General features: G+C 36.4%; 1 protein-coding gene across 2 annotated transcripts; it reads right to left on the reverse strand.

The window, feature by feature from the left end:
- Nucleotides 1-256: 256 nt before the first annotated feature.
- KERA (keratocan) lies at nucleotides 257-8,069 on the reverse strand. 2 transcript variants are annotated; one of them, XM_017651378.3, is made up of 4 exons: nucleotides 7,840-8,058; nucleotides 7,628-7,678; nucleotides 5,423-6,316; nucleotides 257-1,503 (listed from the first exon to the last, which is right to left on the reverse strand). In XM_017651378.3, the coding sequence occupies exons 3-4, from the start codon at nucleotides 6,306-6,308 to the stop codon at nucleotides 1,331-1,333; spliced, it is 1,059 nt and encodes a 352-aa protein (XP_017506867.1). In that variant the 5' UTR covers nucleotides 6,309-6,316; nucleotides 7,628-7,678; nucleotides 7,840-8,058; the 3' UTR covers nucleotides 257-1,330. The 2 variants fall into 2 exon arrangements, with proteins under 2 accessions (XP_017506867.1, XP_073069712.1); XM_073213611.1 differs by lacking the exon at nucleotides 7,628-7,678 and having other exon boundaries at nucleotides 7,840-8,069.
- Nucleotides 8,070-20,030: the final 11,961 nt, after the last annotated feature.

The following is a 20,030-nucleotide window of genomic DNA, read 5'->3' on the forward strand; positions in this document are numbered from 1 at the left end:
TATACTAACTGGTTCTCCCTTGCCCCAATAAGTTTTGGTATGAAAACAAGTAGACAATACTGTACATTATATTATCTTCTTGGGAATTCACCTTACAGGATAACCTATTAAGTTTCTGAGAAGACTTTGAGTAAAGGTGAATGCTATACTTTCTTTAATCTAGTGTTTCACAAATGTATATAATGCTTTTCTAGAGAAATATATCAAATTTTATAGGATTTTTCTGAATACTGTTTGGAAAAAATATATAAAGTCATATAATCTCTATGGAGTTTTTATTATTTATAACATTACTTATGAAATCAGAAGTCTAAAGTAAAGTATACTTTGTTTATGAAATCCTAGGTTATTACTTTAATTCATGAGAAACAGACATACTATCTTAAGTGATTAGAGTATATATTTTCAAATTATGTTTACTAGAAGAAAAAGAAGAGCATATTTGCATATATTCATGCTAGAAAATGGAAATTATGGTCACTATAACACTTTTTGTTAAAATATGTTCTTAATAAAATCCCTGAAATAAAAGTTTTACTTCTGTTTTGTTAGAAAGCCTTCACTTTTTATTTAAAAATCTAAAGAACACTGGCAAACATAAGAACTGAACAGGTTGCATCTCAAGTGGATTTCATATGGACACACTAATATTCTTTCAGAAATGTTTTATAATAAATGAGTTACCGCTAGACAACATTGTACTTTATCTAAGAATGGCAGCTATAGGAAATAGTGGTGTACTAACGTGACTGTTGATTGTTATTTGGTATTAAATGACTAGAATTCTGTTATAAAGTATTTGATGCACTCATACCCATTCTCGAGCTAAATACCAAACTTATGCCTACAAAAGCTACTTTGCAATCTGAGTTTAATTATTTCCTTATAATTATAATAAAGGTATATCTCCTATATATTTTCATTTTCTTCAGACCTTCCTACCTCCTGTTAGATTACTGTATTTATACTGTAAATCTATCATCTGCATAAACAATGTTAAGCATTTGCAAACAAATATGTTCTTTCTATTGCATAACAATACAACTGCATTGTTTGGTATTAGTAAGCTGTGAAAAAGACAAGGAAAAACTGTCTTTGAGTTGATAAACTATCTTAACTCTGTGTCTGTCTTATTAATTTAAAAAAAGCCAGCTTTGCTACATATCATTAGTGAAAGCATCTTTGAATAGAAAAAATAAACTACACAAATGACAATGGTGGCCAAGAGCAATTGGAAATGAGATCTTTGTCTTCAAGCCTATGAATGGTAACCAAATTTCATGTCAGATGCATTAACTCATTAGACCCATTTTAGATTGTTGGGATGTGTTTAAATAATGACAGCCTGAAGGAGCCTAAAGCAGGTCATTAAATCCATTGGGATTGGTGGTTTGATTTCATTTCCATCCAGACGGAGGTAGCGAAGATGCGGTCCATAGCTGAAGGAATCTTGTTCTGCAGGAAGCGTGGTGTGGGTAGGGCATATTACAGAGACGTTCACATCTATGGAGACAAAGATAGCATTGAATGAATGAATTGCAACACAAGAGACTAGGGTGGGAAGACCAAGAAGCTGTTGCAACAGGCCTAGTGGCCTGATCTGTGGGAGTGTCAGAGATGCAACTCATTTTGTGTAAGCTGGGGGTTGTCCATATCTACTTTATAAAAGTAACCCTGACAAATGTGCTATGCACACACACACACATGTACATATATATATATATATATATATATATATATATATATATATATATATATATATATACACACACAGCCATCTCACTCCATATTTAACTACCCTTAGTATAGAGCACTAGAAAGGATATGTTGATAAAAGCTCTAATGGAAATAAGTATATAAGATATATCACTTGTCTTCCTAAACTTTCAGATGAAATAAGGCATGCTTAGATTACTATAGGATGGGACAGATAGTATTTAGGGTGTTACAAGGAGAGACAAATGTTGAGAGTTCATACTGAAAGAATGGATAGATACACAGGTAGATGGAGGCAGAGGTGGTTAAAAATGCAAAATTTCAAATTAATACTATATGATGACAGTTTTTTAAAAAGTGCACTTAACATAAGTTTATATATATAATACAGAAAACAACCTCAAATCTCCATACTTAAGTATATTTAATTGAAAAGGAAACATTTGCCAAGAGTTGAGTTACAACGCATTCAACATTCAAGCCAGAAAATATTCCATCAGCCATTTCATAAGGTGAAGATGTGAGAAATTATGCACCTGCCATCCATGGATCAGAGCCCTTAGCATCAATGACTATACTGTTTAGATGCATTTGGAGAGGAGGCCTGTTAAATTAGCAAAATTCAGAGAAGTGTGCATAATAGCTGGAATCGTATTCTGTTTTTAAATCCCACTTTGAAACTGTTTCAAGCAAGAGATTTTCCTTAGGAAATGAGACCCAGCTAGCTGACAATAGCCTTTCTTTGTGTCCTGTTGGTGCAGACAGATGTGTGTAGTTCTGAAGGGTTTTCTGTTTACAGTGAGGTTGGTTTGCTATGATCTTTTTGTGACTTCAACTTGCTAAAAATATTGACTCATATTTGTACAGCAGTTTTGTGTTTATGAAGTTATTTTTCACATACACTGTCTCCTTATCATCACATAGCCTTTATTAGGCAATATGATTATTCTCCCTACTTGGGTATTGTAGGGAATAGTGGTTCAGACAGGGAAGGTAATGCACACAGGGTATTTCAGCAAGTAAGTGGCAGAACTGAGTCCGAGCTGAATCCTTTTCATACTGTGCAGGGTCCCTTGCCTATTGGAGAGATTGTGTCCCTTTCAATGTGTCATCTCATTATCCTTATTACACCCATGCCCCATAATCAATGCATGTCTGAATAAATGGAATGTGAGAAACGAATGTTCTAAATTTAATTGCATTTTCATAAATTGTTTATGGTGTTTCTCAGAGAACACCAAGAAGTAACTTGTTTGAATAGTCAACATTTTTGCCAAATTTAAAAATCCCAGTTCAGAGGCAATAAATATTTCCATCATTTTGCATGACAAAAGTCTGCTGCCTGTAGAATTTGAGAAACGTTCATCTAAAAAGTATTTTTTTCTTGGAAGCCACTTGCTTAACAGCTAAAGTAGATTATGTGGCCAGAAGAGCTAAGTATTTCAACAGTTATTATAACACAGCGTGAAATAATGGTGGGTCTATAACTCTAGCCAGGGAAATTCTTATTTTACATGAATTTTCTTGGAATATAGAAACAACTAAACTTGATACCTACACTAAGAAGCAAACATATCAATTTCTTTTCATTGATGTTGTTGTTAAAATAATTCTTACCTGTACTGACAGAAATTTTTCTGGTCTTGTAGTCCGGGGATTAAAGAAAATTATGCTGAGTATTCTGTATGATTAGGGAAAATACCTAAAATGAGAAGCCCTGGGTGCAGATCCTGGCTATTCCTATTACTCTTTGTCCTTGGGCAAATATCCTTAGCTACTGAGCCTCAGTTTCTCTATTGTCAAAAATTCCTTATAATACCAAACAAGATTCTTTTAAGGGTTAATTTGTGGTTCTCAATGTGTGGTCCCTGGAACAGCAGGATCAATACTTCCTAGAACTCAATTTTTAGGTCCCACCCAGACCTCCTGAGTTAGGGTGGGGCCAGCAACCTATGTCTTACAGCCCCCCCAGGGGATTCTTATGCATGCTAAGGCATGAGGACAATGAAAATAAAAATATATGAGAAAATACTGCAAAAACTCTCTAAAATGTGAGCGGAGAAAGAACAGAATCCTATTCTTCTTTGTATGACTATGTAAATGCCTGGTATATGTGCTCAACTGTGTTGAATTTTCCTACCTCCCTCCTAAAGGTCCTTATTCTCAAATTGTCAGGGGAAACCCTAATTCACAGATGGGGATTTACATGGAATTCTTTTAAATTAACTTCCATATCAAATGTCTATGGGGCTTTGTTGTCATAGGACTTTCATCAGCAGACAAATCACATACATTTTGGTCAATATTGGCTGTTGTGCTATCTGGTTCAGTGAAACAGATTCAGCTATTTACATCTTTTTTTCTGTGGCATTCTTTGCTGTTGACTACGGGATTAAGCAATGTGTCTCATCACTATAGAAAAACAACTGCTGTGGAAGCAGCCTGCTTCTTAGTTCCTTGATTCTATGCTCAAGTATTATGCTGTTAATGAAAAAAAAAATATTTTGAATAACTGAGCAATTCCCAGGGTAAAAATAGTCTATTCTGATAAATGGAATGTTTATGTGATTATTTGCTCAAAGGAAACTTTAGTAATAATCAGACGGCACAACTTTCTGACAATTATGTTATTTTCCTGCAAAATATCTGACTGATCGTCACTTTAGGAATGTAGTTTCTTAGTTGTTTAGAAGTCTCCTTAATTATATTCCTAAAGGGTTTGTGTTGGGTTGAGGAGGCATGGAAAGGTGCCAGGCTGGGTCCAATACCTCTGTGCTGGAGCAAGATACATCTGTCCACTTTTACACAAGAGTCAGCCTGGTCTCAGGCATAATTTTGAAGATGCCAAGTTTACTGTTAGTATCTCCAGCTTTTTCTTTCTATAACCACTTCTCCTTTGATGGCATCTCTGCCTCCAGGTACTTTACCCTCATGTCTCTCTCCTTTATTAAAAAGTATTTTCAAGAAAGGAGCAGGCAGCCTACTTTGTTGGTTGTTATTAGTCCTAAGAAGTTGCCAGCTTCCAGGAGCTTTTGTTTCCATCTCAACTGAGCAAAGCCTTAAACTACAGCACTAGTTTCCAATGCACAGTCCCCAGAGCAGTGGTCTCAGCATTACCTGGGAACTTGTTAGAAATGAAAGTCTCAGGTCCCATTCAGAACGACTCAGTCAGGAATTCTGGGGTGGAGCCATGAATTGTCACCCTCTAGTTTGAGAAACCCATTGATCTAAAGCAGAGACTGATGAGGGTAGTTTCAGGCATCAGTCATCCTGTAGTTTTTAGGATGGAGTTGCCTTTCTGATATCTCCTAAATCATAGTCATTCTCTTACTATTCATGAGGTTGTTTTTGTCTGGTACACTTACCTAAATAAGTCTACCCAGGGAGGGAAGAATATTGGAATCTCCTTGGAATAAAAGAAGATCGAGTCACTGAGTTTCTCCAATAGATAAGAGCTCCTAGATTACTAAAGTCCACTTTAAATCTACAATTTGAAGACTCAAACTTCTTGATTAAGACTGTGTGTGAATAGATAAAACTTAAACTTAATACTGAAAATTTAAAATACACTAAAAATAATCTAAGAATATCTGAGTGGGGGGGGCAAAAATAAGAACAACATAATTGCTATTTTTAAAGAAGATATAGAATAAATTGAATGACCCATGAGCATTTTAATCAAAGACTTTGCCTGATGATTACTTACTTTTAATTCTGTTATGATCAAGGTGAAGGTGCTGCAGATGAGAGCTGATTCGGGGGACCTTTGTGAGTTGATTGTGAGAGAGCTGAAGATCTAGAATTGATGATACATCAAACCCATTTGATGGGAGACCTGCATCTGACAATTTGTTGTGGTTTAGTCTCAGGAAGGCCACTTTAGGAATCACATTAAAATAATTTTCTGGTATTCCTTCAATGGAATTGTTATCTAAAAATAGTTGCATTGTATTGGCTGGTAATCTCGGTGGCATATTCCTCAGGGCATTCTTGGCCATATTTAGCTGCATTAGGTTCTTGAGTCCCTTAAAGGTGTCTCTTTGAAAGGCATTGTCTAGAAGTTTATTGTGCTGCAGGTCAAGAAGGGTCAGGTTCTCCAGATTGCTGAAGGTCCCTTGAGGAATTCTGGATACTTTGTTTCTAGCTAATTGTAATTGTTCTAAACTTCTTGGCAATGGAGAAGGTACCTCGTCTAGTTCGTTATCTTCCAGAAATAAGAAAAGCAACTTCTTGAGTTGGCTCAGGGCACCTTTTTCAATTCCATAGTTGGTTATTTTATTCTTGTTTAGATTTATCCATCTCAGCTGGGTGGCATTCTCGAATGGCTTCTCAGGAATTGTTTCTATCAGGTTGTTTTCAAGATAAAGATACCAGATCCTTGAAGGAATTGCAGGGATTTCTTTGAGCCCTCGGTTTTCACAGTATAAAGCAGTAGGGAAACTAGGGGGACAGAAACATTCCCTGGGACAATCAAAGTCATGCACAGTCCAATCCTCTAGCTCATTTAGCTCATAGACCTGTCTCACACTTCGAGTCCATACAGTGTCTGCTATGAATAAAATGCCAATGATGAAACAGATTGCAGTTGCCATTATAGTACCTAGGATAAAGGGTACTACTATTAGATGTTTGAAGTTCTTGACCTTTAGATAACTGTATGCACCAAAATGATCACTTCTTTGAGGTAAAGGTAAACACATGTCAACGTTTTATACGTAGATATCAATGAATACACATTTATTTAGTAGGCACTCTATGCAAAGCGTTTTGCAAACACTGAAACTGACTCACCAACTTGTAGCTTTCTAGTTTTAACCCAATCCACTGAAACTGAGGAATGCAAAGCACATTTTAGGAGCTCTGAGTGCTTTTCCATTTCAAGCTTTTTACTGCAAGAAAGTTAACTGAAACCCACAGTTAAATGCGAGAGTACCAAAAAAGTGATCTTTTACTCAAGTTGAGAGTCTGTGTTGTTTCTAAGAAATAAAGCATATGTTTTTACTTCTACTCCTAAATGAGCAGGACATCTGGATAAGATTTCCCAGGCTCTCTGGCCCTTGAACCAAAGAAAGAGAGAGAGAGATCAAAGAACACTTTGCCAGTTTGTTGTGAAGAAAGGTTTTAAGACATGAAGAAAAGTGTGTAGTTAAACTCTCGTTTTATTGCTCAACATCTCAGGTAAGTTTTACTTTGGGGTGTGGGGAAAGACTTCTAGCTTTATAAGTATTAAAACGAAGTTGGTCAGTCAAGAAGTTTGGATTACGAATTTTCTTTCTATATATCACAATTAAGTAAGTAATATATTCAACTATGGCATTATGATGATTGATAAGAAACAAAACAAAGACATGTTTATGACACAGGTAGAACTCCATATTTTCAGGATGGCTGTTAACAAAGAAAAGGTTAGCAGTGATATATGATACATCTAAGAGACATAAATCTTCCTCATTGAATGTCAACAAGGGTGTGGGTACAATGAACTAGTCTAACAGGAAAAAAAAACATATATATATATATATATGTGTATATATATAAAACATAATATTCTGACCAATAAAACAGTAACATTCTGACCAATGTACATTTAGTTCAACTGCTGGATAATAGGAAAGAATACATTTTACTTATTCCTAAAAAGATAAAAGAAGTGTCAATTATGAAATGCTGATCTTTCATTTGTGCCACAAAACTGAGGGAAATGATGAGGGAAGAGCTGGTTCCGCAAGCTGTCAAAATTTCTTACAGCTGCAGAACTCTGCTCTGGTCATAGTCCAACAGAGACACATTAAAACATTCTTTTTCTCAGAATAGGATTTATTTTCATTATTGAAGCTGTAGCCTTGCCTCCGATGAATCAGAACTTACAATTCTTAATGTTACGAGTTTTAAAAAGTGCAAAATAGTTTACCTTGCTGTCCAGGAATATACCGTTGAGTCCTGTGTCTGGGTCTGACGTTTGCTAAAATCAGTTAAGAAAAAAAAAAATTGACTGAATAATTTGCTTTTATTTTATGCTGTCAAGCTTCCTATGAGAACAAATGAAACCTCCTCTGACCGATCACCGTGAGCACCTTTTGATCTATTGTTTCCGCTTTGACGGGGCTTCCGAAGACCGCTTACCTCAGCCTTCTTGGATCTTCCTGTTCCCCTTCTATTGGCCACCGCTCATTCACAGTAATGGATTGACCCGGACTCCACTGTCGTGTTTTTATGAATCCTCCCTAAAATATATGCACCAGTGGCTCCAGCTTTAACCCCTCCAGCCACCACAGCCCCTCTCACCTAGGCAGCTCAGCACAGGAAACTCTTTAATCTCAAGAACCCATAGCAAAAATGCAGGACAATTTTCACTCTGAATCCACAGTTGCAAAGATGTTACAATGTACTGATATCTAGACCTGAGCTACGAGCAGGCAACTGAAATCAGTTTTGATTTCAAGTATACCAAGAAGAGATTTTAAAACATTTTTCTCTAGAATATCTTTATTTTTTTAATTGAATACAAAGAAATAAAAGCCAATGTACTTTGTCTCTATGGAAATATTTTAGTTATTTCTCATATAAAAGACATATTGGAATTCTCTTTAGATACATTGTATTTGAGGGAAAGATAGAAAAATACACCTCGAAAACTTAAAAATGAAATCTGGGAAGCTATACTTGATGTTGGCACGACACATGATGTTATGCTCTGTTTTATAAGAATAACTTTGGTATCTCAATTCCTTACTGGGAGCTTCATTCCAAGCAATTATTAAAATGAGGTGTTTTTTTTTTCTCATTATAACAGATGTTTTGCATTTAGTCCAGTACCAAACATTCTGTTACACTATTTTTTTTTCTTTAACACGTAGGTCTAAGATAATTGTTTTCTAGGTCTTTAATTTTTGGGGAAAAAATTGTTATGCCTTTTGAAGAAAGACATAAATAAAAATAATCTCATTTTAAGACATTATTCTGTTGATTGTGATAATTTTCTTTTTCAGAATCTATCTTATTCTGGGAGCAGGAGGTTTGATTTATAGACTCATTCAATACTGCTTCACATACATATTATCAAAGGTAGAGCCCGGACAAGAGGGGAGGACACTGATTTCAAGGACCTTCTCTGAACCACCTGGCTCCTCCCTCCTCGTTACAGGCAGGTCCCTTAGAGCTCAGTTTGGTTCTCTATCAAAGAGTAACGGGCTAACTCTCAGGTTGGCCCTGGCTTGTCATAACTGATTACAGCCATGTTAGCCTCTGTTTAGTATTAGCCCTACACTTTCAACTGGGAAATTCATTTAAGTTTAAAGGCTTTTATCAACAAAGATCTGATTCAGACATGATCACCTAGTTGCTTTACAGGTACACTCATGTCAGAGTTAAAAAAAAAATAAAGTGCTATCTCCTTCCTCACAGCAATGATCTCTCCCCTCTGCATTCTCCTTTCTTCTCTCTTCTGTTTCTAAGCCCTCAGGATATAAAGAACAGATGAGCTTCAGATCTGCACAACCCTTTTAGCTACGCTCCTTTTTCTTAATTTTCTTTTTTAGCCAAACATATTTCAGTTGTTTCTGAATTTTATTATACAAATGTCGCTACATGTTCATTGTAGGAAAGTTAGACCAGTACACTGGCTGCCTCCAGTCATTTCCTGGTCACAGGTCCATCCATGATCCACCGCCTAAATAATCTCTCCATTTCCCTACCATTGCTTTGACAAAATCAGCAATGATCTTCATGTTTACTAATCTATTGAAGCCTTTTAGTGTTTGGCATCCTTAACTTGTGACTTTTGACAATGCTGACCCATCTTTTATTAAGTGTTTCTCTTGATTCTCTGACATCATTCTCTCCTAAATTTTCCTTCCCTCCCCTTGTGACTTTTCTCTACCTATAACTTGAAGTTCTCTGTTTCCTCTAACAATTTTTAAAAATGTTCTGTCCTCTATTCTATGCTCTTCTTACTCTACATAGATTTCCTGGGGGATTCCGAGGGTTTAGCCATCTCTCTATTATGGCGATTCCTGAGTCTCTAACTCCAGCCCAGCCTCTGGAAGAACACCTGCACTCCAGAGTGTGTATATGCCTGCTTTCTAGAGCCTTCCGTTGGATGTCTCAAAGGCATATGTGTAGAATGAAATTTTCTATTTTCTCTTACTTCCAACTGCTCTCGTCATTTTATACTTTTGAGGGTCACTGTCATTGTCTCCTAAACCGGAAAAATCTGGAAATCATTCTTGACTCTTTTCTCTCCTTTGGTGAGTGTGTAACAACAATCACACTGTAAGGACCCAGAAGATGTGATATAAATAAAAATGACCATCTACAATGCATACCAGGGTTGGTGTCATTATTTCCAGACTAAACCCACAGGACGTTTTCTACTATTGGTATTATCTCTATCTGCATCTTGATTTTTCTTATAACAATCCAATCTACCTTCCTTTGATTATTGATTCCTGGAAGATGGGGACTTAAACTCCTCGTTGGAACGGCTCAAGTGGAAGTTCAGTAAATTAAGACAATGGTGAGAATGTCTGAGTCTTGCTACCTGTTCTAAGAATTGATGAAAGGCTGTTCAGTCTTTTCTGGTTCTTCAAAACAAGGACAAAGGAAGCCTAAGGTGTAATGACATGGCTTCAACATTGTCTCTAAATATGGACTGAGATTTTTGAAGTCCATGGGGCTTTGGACATAGTAAGTATTCACTAAGTGTTTACTGAATGAGTAAATGAACATATTAACACTTAAGGTACCTGCATCATTTTGATAGTCATGAATTTTTGATCAGCATAACTATATATATAGAAGCATAGTATACAGTCTTAGATAAATGGTTGAAAAAAATGAGTCACAATTTTCCTTTTGCGACTTACTAGTTTGAGTTTTCACAGTCTATTTAATCATCATGAGCCTAAATCTACCCATAACACACCTGCCCTGACTTCTTTGAGGGGTGGTTTGGAAACCAAATAACATAATGAAGGTAAACGTCTTGGATAAGTGTAGAAAAAAAGACACAGTGAAACAAGTTAAAGCTCAAGGAAAACTTACAAATCATCTCTTCCAACTGTCTCTTTTTTACATATGGCACATTTCATTTGTCTTACAGTTAATGAGGGATATGGAAATCCTCCCTTAAAATCTACACAGATGAAAATAAATTTGACTTGGTTATATCTTATATCACAGGCATTTATTAGCAACAAGCATTAAAAGCATTCATTAAGTGAGCCTTCATTATAAAGTTTCTTCAAAAGGGTAACTAAGCTTATCCAAGTTGTGGATTATAATTAACACATAAATCACACTGTCTCTGTTGAAGTATCGTCTTTTACAGGACATTTATGAATAATGCAACCCTTGTTCTCTTAGCCTGTGTTACTGCTGTGGTCTTGGGCTTCACCCATCTCCTGTGTTACCTCCTGGATCTTGGGTTCTGTTCCTTTCTGGTTAACTCCAGTGGTGGGGAAGCACAAAGGTCACTTGCACGCACCTGAGATACGTTTTTTTGAGTGTGTGTGTGATCTCAGATGTACAAAAATGCGCTTATTCACCCCACCCACCTAACTGGTCTTTGACTGGATAGAATTCTGATTTGAAACAACATTCCTTCCATATTTTGAAGATGTTTGAAAAAGTGATTGTCTTGTTGTTTCTGGAGTTGAAATGGGAAAGGTTGATGAAATTACAGTTTTTAGTTTTCAGAATATGACCTTTTTTTGGTGTGTGAAAACTTGAGATTTTCTTTGCATCTTCAGTTTCTGAATTTTTAAAACTATATTCTTTGAGAGAATATATTTAACTCATCCACTGGATACTCAAGGAGTCCTTTCAATCTGAAAGTTCATGTCCATATGGCAATCCATTTTTTTGTCTTAGATAGAGCATCTCCTGGATAAAGTGTCTAATTCTCCTATATTTTCTTTTCTACTTCCCTTCTCAATACTTCCTTATGCTTTTTGAAAGATTCCTTTATTTCATTTTCTGACCTTTAAAATTCCTATATCATATGTCATATATTTACTTTGGGAACTTGTACTCTGGTGTTCCTTTCTAAAAGTATTCTTTTGTTTTATCTAAGTGCTATCTTCTCTTATCTCAATCAAAATGACATTAAAAACTGTAGGTTTAGTATAGTGAGTGTTTTTTTGCTCCTTGCAATAAATCATTTCCTTTTTTTCTTTTTTTCCCTTGGTTTGATTTGGCTTATAGAGGTGTTTCATATTAGAGGATTACCTCACTTATCTGATGGCACTTTGCTGAACTTTCTTAAGAAGAAAGCACTAATAATGCTATTGGAAGATCTAAGAAAATCAGTATCATTTGCCAGCTAAAGACCAGGTATTCTCTCTGTCTCTCTATTCTTCCACACATATTATCATATACACACGTGTGTGTCTGTGTCTGTGAATCCTGGGTATAAAGTGAAAAAGCCAATGCTTAATCTTCAGAGTGTAGTTTTTATTACTATGAATTATTATTACTACGATAACACAAATATTTTGTCATAAATAACTAGCAAATAACCTATTCATAGCTCATAGTCTTTATATCTAAACCATTCTGACGCTATGCTATTCAAAACTGATCTGGAACTGGGAGTAAACCCTGCCTTTTATAAGTAAGTTATGTTTCAGTTAAACTTTTGATATTTATTACTCTCTTTGGTGCCAGTTGCTCTAAGAGCCTATTCATTGCCTGGTCAAAAAACACAAATAAAAACAGCTCTGTGATTCTTGAGAGCTCTGTTACCAATTACCCAGAGCCAGTTGGCTGGCTTGACTCTTCCTCCAGCCTCTCTAGCCCTCTCCATTTCTGCCAAGTTAGCCTTAGCACCGCTGGCCTTCAGTGGAGACTAAGATAACAGGAGGTGAGCAGCTTGAAAGCCGGTTGGTTAAAGCTCATCTCCAACGTACTTTAGAAGAGGGCTTTTACAAGACAAACTTTCATCAGAACGTTCAGAAAATACTACTCAACTCATGATGTCTCACTCAAGATGTGTAATCTTGAGGGTTTTTTATGTATGTGTGTGATTTAAACCTGAGATTTTTTTTTTGAGATTCAAAAAAATGAGATTGTATTGACTCATGTATGTATTTTTATCATCTTTAGCTTCTTATCAAACTGCCCTTCCAGGCCATCTCAAGGGAGCTATATTATTGCAGCAGTACATTCTTACCTGATTCCTGCATATCATGTCAAATCAATTATAATGTGATAGTATTTATGATGTGCTCTTCCCAGTCAGCTGGTCCTAGAGACTTATGACCCTGTGGGGTCATAAGTGGGGCTGAAGGGATGGACAGCAGTGACACAGGGCTAGGACCCACTTGGTCCCATTCTTGTTGATATCATGTACTTACTTAATCAGCACTGTTGGGCAATTCAGGTTAGACTGGATGAATCTGATAATACTGAGTTTATGGGCAGCTAACACCAAGTTGTTGTTCAGTCTCTAGTTTCTTAAAAGAGGATAATAGTTATTTACTAAATACAGCATGTCTTTGCTTTGGAAAGCTAAGAGTTTAATTGTCTTATTAAGGCTTATCACACACTGCATGTGACCTGATCGGCTTTACATTCTTTAAACATCATTTAATCTGATGAGTGATGTGTAGTAGGATTGCTGTGACCTTAATTGTCCAGAGAGCCTTCTCTTGCCACGGGACACATGCAAATCTCACAGCTTCTCAGCACTGGGTTCACACATAGTAGTACGTGTCCTCCAAATTTCAAAGAGACTGTCCATGTTCCTAGTGGTAATAGATACATAGCAAACTGTCTTCATTTTGGAGAAATGTCACAACTTTCCTTAGACCCCTAAATCCCTATAATAAATCAATGACTTGGCAGTCCTACAGTCTTCCATTATATTTGTCTCCAATCTCTGGCATTCAAGTGTCTAACCATTGTATCTAGCTAATAAAGTTTACACTCTAGATTGTAGCAGATGAGATTGTATGAGATGGTATTTCTGCAGATTAAACTGTGATACAAAGCCAAGGAGTTAACACAATCCAGAAACAGCATGGCAAAATTATATTGCTGTTCCTGTTCTGCTGAAAGAAAACAGACTGCTTCTAGTAATTTTGTTTATTGGAATAGAGGAAAAAGACATTATTCAGATCAGTTGCTTCATACAGGGTACGAAGAGCTATAATGATTTGGACCACTTACGAGGCAGCAATTGCAACAGAAGTTGCCACCTAATTAGATTTTGGAAAATCCATTTTTATCCTCTAAAACTAGTTCTCCACCACCAAACAAAAATAGGGATCTGCAGAGAATTATTAACCCTGCACTTTTAAATCATAAAAGGTGGTACTAATAATTCTTTTATTGAAGAGGTATTACATTAATTTAATATTTTTGTAGGGGTGGAGAGCTCAGCTATTTTCAACTCGGTCTTTCCAATCTGAATGATTCTTATTTCATGGGTTACAGAGCTGGTCTGAGAAATCTATCCCTTTCTGAGGTTATCTATTCCAACTATACATACAAGAAGTTGAAGTTGGGAAAAAAATATGGGGAGGGTATGGGCTGGATAAAGGTAACTTCTCCTCTTGTTATCTTACCAGCACAAAACGCTCGCTAGTGGACTACCAAAGTTCCTGTGTCCCTGGGAATTTGTTTTGTTTCAAAACTATGTTTTCTTCTTCAGGGCACAACATGTATTCACATAAACACACACACACACACACACACACACACACAGAGTAGCACACCCTTGTGATTTTGTTGCCAAGTAGTTAAGATACCCTCTCTTTCATTCTGGTAGCTCTAGGTCCATGATTACTAAGATTTAAAAATTCAGCGAAGGGCCAAAATCCTGCATCATATGTCACAATGGCTCATCCATGGCTCTGATGAGCAGTTCTGGAGGGTTTTTTGTTCTACAGATCCAACAGCTCCACAGTGGACTTCACATCCCTCTCATTACCAGAAATCTAATTCTCACCTGGTCATCATTAGGTTCTCTTTGGATCAGATCATTCTGTCTTTGTAGTGATCCTGGTATCTATTAATGGAAAATATATCTATTTTACTCATCAGTAGTTAAATGATATTCCTTGATCTCTTCTACTCCAGGTTTGCCCTTTTTCACTGAAATCAGGCAATCTATTTTTATTGCTATGGCTTCCACCAGCAACTGATGGGCATCACTAAGGTCTTTTTAAAGATACCCATACTTCCCTCCCCAACGTATGTCTCAGTGCTTTGTGAAGATGGATGTGTGGATTGTACATGGTAGATCCATTTTACCATAGAACATAGAAATGGTATTTTGTGAAAGTTTTGATTTTATGCCTCCATGATATACCAAAGGAGCCACTTCATTTACTGTACACCATCTTGAGTTCCTTTTTGTGATAGTATTTCAGCAAATTAACAAACAGACTCCCAGCTGCTTAAACTAATGTAATGAATCCAGAATCTCTGGCAGGACAGTCAGATAACTAAATTCAGTCTGATCTGTATCATTCTGTCTCCTGGGTTAAATCCCCTCATAGTCTATCTATCCTTCCTAATACTTAGCCAATAGAAGTTAGGAAATTCCTGTAGTTCATTAAATGGTGTTTTCATCCCAAAATTCACTTCCCAATTGATACCCTATTACTACCGCTTATTATAGGTTACGAATCATACACCGAAGGTTAAGGGGAATGAGGCATGAAGTTCCTCTTAAAGTAATTCCCCGAGTTGAGGGGGTAGCAGCATCTTTAAGCAGTAGGAATTGCTTTACAAGTCGGAGAAAGTGGGGTCTTTTTCACTACCCAAGGAGGTTCTGTGAGATTGGCGATAGGCTCTCCTACTCATCTTGATTTTATTGTATCACCTCTATTCCAATTTTTGAGGGGCCCTCTGTTTGCAGATCGACGTTTTAACTTTCATAAAGGGACAAGATGCACAGTGCATTATTAATTCCAATTCAGAATGTGTGTTTTTGATTTTAGCTCTCTCTTCCTGCCATAGAAAGAAATAAAACTTTTACCTTTTAAAAGCAATTTTCTAAAACCTGTGTATTTCAAGCCCTAAACTTGAGCTTAGAATTTTGAGAGTTGAGCTCACCATTCTCTTTTCTAGCTGCTCAGGGGGCCTTTAGAAGCAGTCACTGTGCCCTTCAATCCTATTTTATGCCCTTATATTTTCTGAGAACAATAACTGTATGGTCTTTAAAGACTTACTCTCGGGAGATATGTCATTTCAGGGAACTACAGGGAATACTTTTCATTTCTGTGGGTTATTGTCTTCCAGACTCTCATCCCTGAACAATTTCAAGGTTCCAACTGCCTTTTACTTGAACTGTGCAGATAACCAATTATGGTTCTGCACATTTTCCAACAATCTGATGTCAATAATAGATTTCCGGTATTGATATTTTTGTCTACCAGGTTCCTAGGCTATAATCACCAGATAAAAATTCTGGGTGTTTTAACAAGAAGGGGGTGTCTTTGAAGGTGGTAGGTGGAATCACGTACATGAGAGGAGGCTGGAAGTCTGAGCTTGGAAAAGAGGCAGAAGATGAGCAGGCTCTTAGAAAACAGAAATAATGCAGCCAGGAAGCCATCGTCAGGAGTGCTGAACACACCTGGAACTCAGGATTCCCACAGACAGCCGCAGTGGGGGGCCACTGGAGAGGAATTCTAAACTGAGAACAAATATCTCCTTTGCTAAGCCTGCCACTACTTCCACCAGGGTGGGGAGAGAAGAGACATTTAGAGGGCTACTGAGACCCACTAAGATTACAATCGAAGGCACTTCTGGACACGTAGGAGGAGAGTTTGGAGCCAGCACAGATGAAGTGGCTGCCTTTCACCCAGGAATGTACAATTGCCTCATTAAAAGCATAAGCTCGGCTTTATTCAGCACAGGGACCTTCTCCATGATTTGTCCTTTCCTAACCCCAGGACGCTGTCTTAATGAGGCTCCCACCCTTGCATCCACAGGCCCTCCGCTGTAACCTTACCAAATTTTTGCAGCTTTTTGCATTGATTGTTATATCTTCACTCCAGGCCTTAGTTGTGATCCTTCCATTACCAGAAGTCCTCTTACCACCCATCTGTGCACACAATGCACATTTACAGCATTACTTCCTCCATGAAGCCTTCCAGTATTTCCTGTGTAGAATAGCTACACAGGAAACCCTTGCTGGAATCTGCTGTGCCCAGCCCAGTGTAGACTTGATTCCAACTAGAGCAGTTTGTGGTTGTTTCTATAGCTGTCTTCTAGAATCAGCTCTTAGATGACAGGTTATTTTTTTTATTTATTTATTTTTTTCATTGACTAGCTCTGTGCTGGCATATCATAGGTGCTCAGTAGATGCTGACATGACGAGGATGAGAAACTAAATTTGAGCTGTAACTCTTCCAGCCCTTTCAGTCAACCTTTAACTCCCTAACAAAACATTTTAAGCTACCTGTCCCCTTGAATTTTAAGTGTCTCATTCTTAACTCCTCTTTTCTCCAGTATGAGAATTGGTTATAAAAAACATTATTTAATATTATTAATAAACAACATTTATCTTTTATTTCAATAGAAATTTTGAATGATAATTAGTTATAATTATAATCAGTTTCACTGATTATAGCTATTCTGTGGGATTGGATATTCCAATTAATTATTTCCCTATGGATAAGTTTTTCCCCCTTCTTTCTGATTTTGCCAAATACTTTGGCTTCTTAAAACAGGCTAAAAATCATCTTTGCATTAGGACTTTTTGTATTTTCCTTAAAATTTAAAATATATTAACTAAGGCAAAATAGTTTTGAATAAAGACATTGTTTAATAGTTTCCTCAAATGAGGATAAGTGTTTTTTAAAGGACAACTAAAAATAGCATGTAATTAAATGCTTAACACTGAATTTTACTACCCATGGGATTTCAATATAATGATTAGGCAGGGCTTCAGAGTCAGATGCCTAACTAGCTGTGACTTTGGACTAAACATCTAATCCTTTTCATTAGTAAAAGAGAGGCAGTGATGGCACTTAGCTCATTGGTTACTATGAAGATTTATGTAAAACTTTCAGAGGATAGGCAATCATCAGAGGTTAGCTGTTAGCTTCCCTTGCATGGGAAGGAAAAAAGAGAGTCAGAATGCTCGAAGGTAAAGGTCTAATTGGAGTTAGAATGAAAAGCTGGGTCATGAAATCTCTCTCCAACACATCCTAATGAACTCAGGAAACCGGCAGTCTGTTTGTTTATTCAGCCAGATGATTGAGTTAACTGTCCCCAAAGGCCAGTCTTGTGCCTTATTGATATTATTGTTTGACTGGGATTTTGCATTTTTTTTACCATTCACCTTTTTATACTTGTTCTTGCACAATACTTTTAATATAATTAATGTATACCCTTAGTTTGCATTTGTTCTTGTACAATGTGTATTTTTGTATGAATGCATTTTTAATTTACATAAATGTTTTTGGCTATAGCTCATTGTTTCTTATTTTTTTTAACCAGCCATTTATTTTTATGATTCAGCCTTGCAATGTATAGATCATGCCCACTACTTCTCATTGAGAATCTGACTTCTTTAGAAGGTAATATTTGAAAACGGCTAAGATGTTGTATAAATGTCCTTTTCATTTTCTTGTTGGAATGTTCACTCATGTTCCTGGCTAAAGACCACATCTATATTTTCCATATTCACAATTTGAATGATAGCCTATTTCTTTTTATATTAAAAGGATAGCATTCTTAATTGAGACATGATGAAAGAAGTTTTCTTAGAAACTTTAAAGAAAAGAATGTTTTGTACTATTATATGGCCACAATAGCACAAGTGCAGAAGATGTGTAACACAAACCTACTTTTTCTTGTAATTCTTGAATAAAACCAGATAAAATATGTATTTGTTATTCTGTGTTTGGTGCCAGTATATAGTAATGGAGATGCCAGAAACCACTGTGAATTTCATTACTGAAACTGAAGAAATAAACTGCACTGAGGGTAATGCAGCTAACTTTTCTCCACCCTCTGCTAAATTAGGGAAGCAGAAATAAAATAATTGCAATTATATTGTGAAAGCCTCAATCTGATACCTTGTGTTCCTTTTTCATTTTTTTAAAGACACTTGCTAGTGGTATGAAGGAAAACAGACCAACGTTTCTGTGCATTAAAAAAATCTCAGCACCAATTTTCATCTCTCAAGATCAAACTGGTTTTTGTATATAATATAATACATATCACCAGTAGGTAATACCAATTACTTGTCAATGTTCAATGCTTCAGAAATTTCAAGGATAAAGATTTTGAATTGATCATATTCATCAGTCATTTACTTTGCTTGCAATTATTTTAGAACTGGATGGCAGTAACAGATGGCTTTAACATCAGCTGTTACTTGGTAAAGAAAAAATGTGAAAGATTTGAGTAGAAAGTAACACTGAGGAAAGTTTTGATTACATTTCCACTGAAGTACATTTTAAATCAGAGAAATGTCCCAATATTTCTGTTCTAGACCAACTCAAGTTAACAATCATTTACAAATAGCCATAATACACCTTGCTAAGTGCTATTAAAGACCTATGTGATAGGGAAGGGAGTCTCCCTGAGTAGTATGACTCAGGTGTCAAACTACTTCCACAGCCATTTGCCAGTTATTCAGTCTCCCAAAGATTATTTTATTGTAATAAAGCCAGTCAAAGTCTCTGTGCCACAATTGATGTTTAAGGCTATTATGAAATAATTATACACATAAGTACAAAATGCATGCCAAAGTATTAGAGGATCTTGGAATAAATTCTCTTTGAGACAATTCTTACATTTTGTAGCTGAAATGACACAGAATCCAAACTATCCCCAAATCCAATAGGAATAGTTGTTTTTTTCTCAGACTTGACTTTTATACTATGAAGACCCATACCTTTCATATCATTTTAACTGTGTCTATTGGATCTGCAGATTTTATTCCTGGAATCCTTAACATTTCAACTTGAGCGTGGGTGTGTGAAATTGCTGTTACTCCAAATGGGTTTACCTTTCTGAACCAGAAGGGAAAGACCAATATCAAATTAAAATTCCATAAAAGGTTACATTTTCCAATTCTACCTAGGGAACCATGATCAGCTTGGACACACAAGATAGCACAGCTTCAAATGACTATTCTGCCCTTTGACACTGTCTTTGCACACTGAAATCAAACAAAAAGGACTGACAAACATTGGGTTTTCAAAGAATCTTTTACCTTTGCCTCCCCAAACTGCAGAATGGTTTCTTCACATTTAGCTGAAATTGTGTAGTGAGCTCCAGCATTTTGTTTTGAAAGAGATCCATATCCAAAATGACATGATTGTTGTTATTTTTACCTTTGTATATTTTCC

Source organism: Manis javanica, chromosome 10 (assembly GCF_040802235.1).
Source record: "Manis javanica isolate MJ-LG chromosome 10, MJ_LKY, whole genome shotgun sequence".
NCBI classification, from domain to species: domain Eukaryota; kingdom Metazoa; phylum Chordata; class Mammalia; order Pholidota; family Manidae; genus Manis; species Manis javanica.

Excerpts from the sequence above, each read along its gene's own strand:
- KERA (XM_073213611.1), bottom strand. The coding sequence starts at position 6,308 with ATGGCAACTGCAATCTGTTTCATCATTGGCATTTTATTCATAGCAGAC. Across the intron at positions 1,504-5,422 it reads TGATCATAACAGAATTAAAA|ATGTGAACGTCTCTGTAATA; the intron begins GTAAGTAATCAT and ends TTGTCTCCATAG.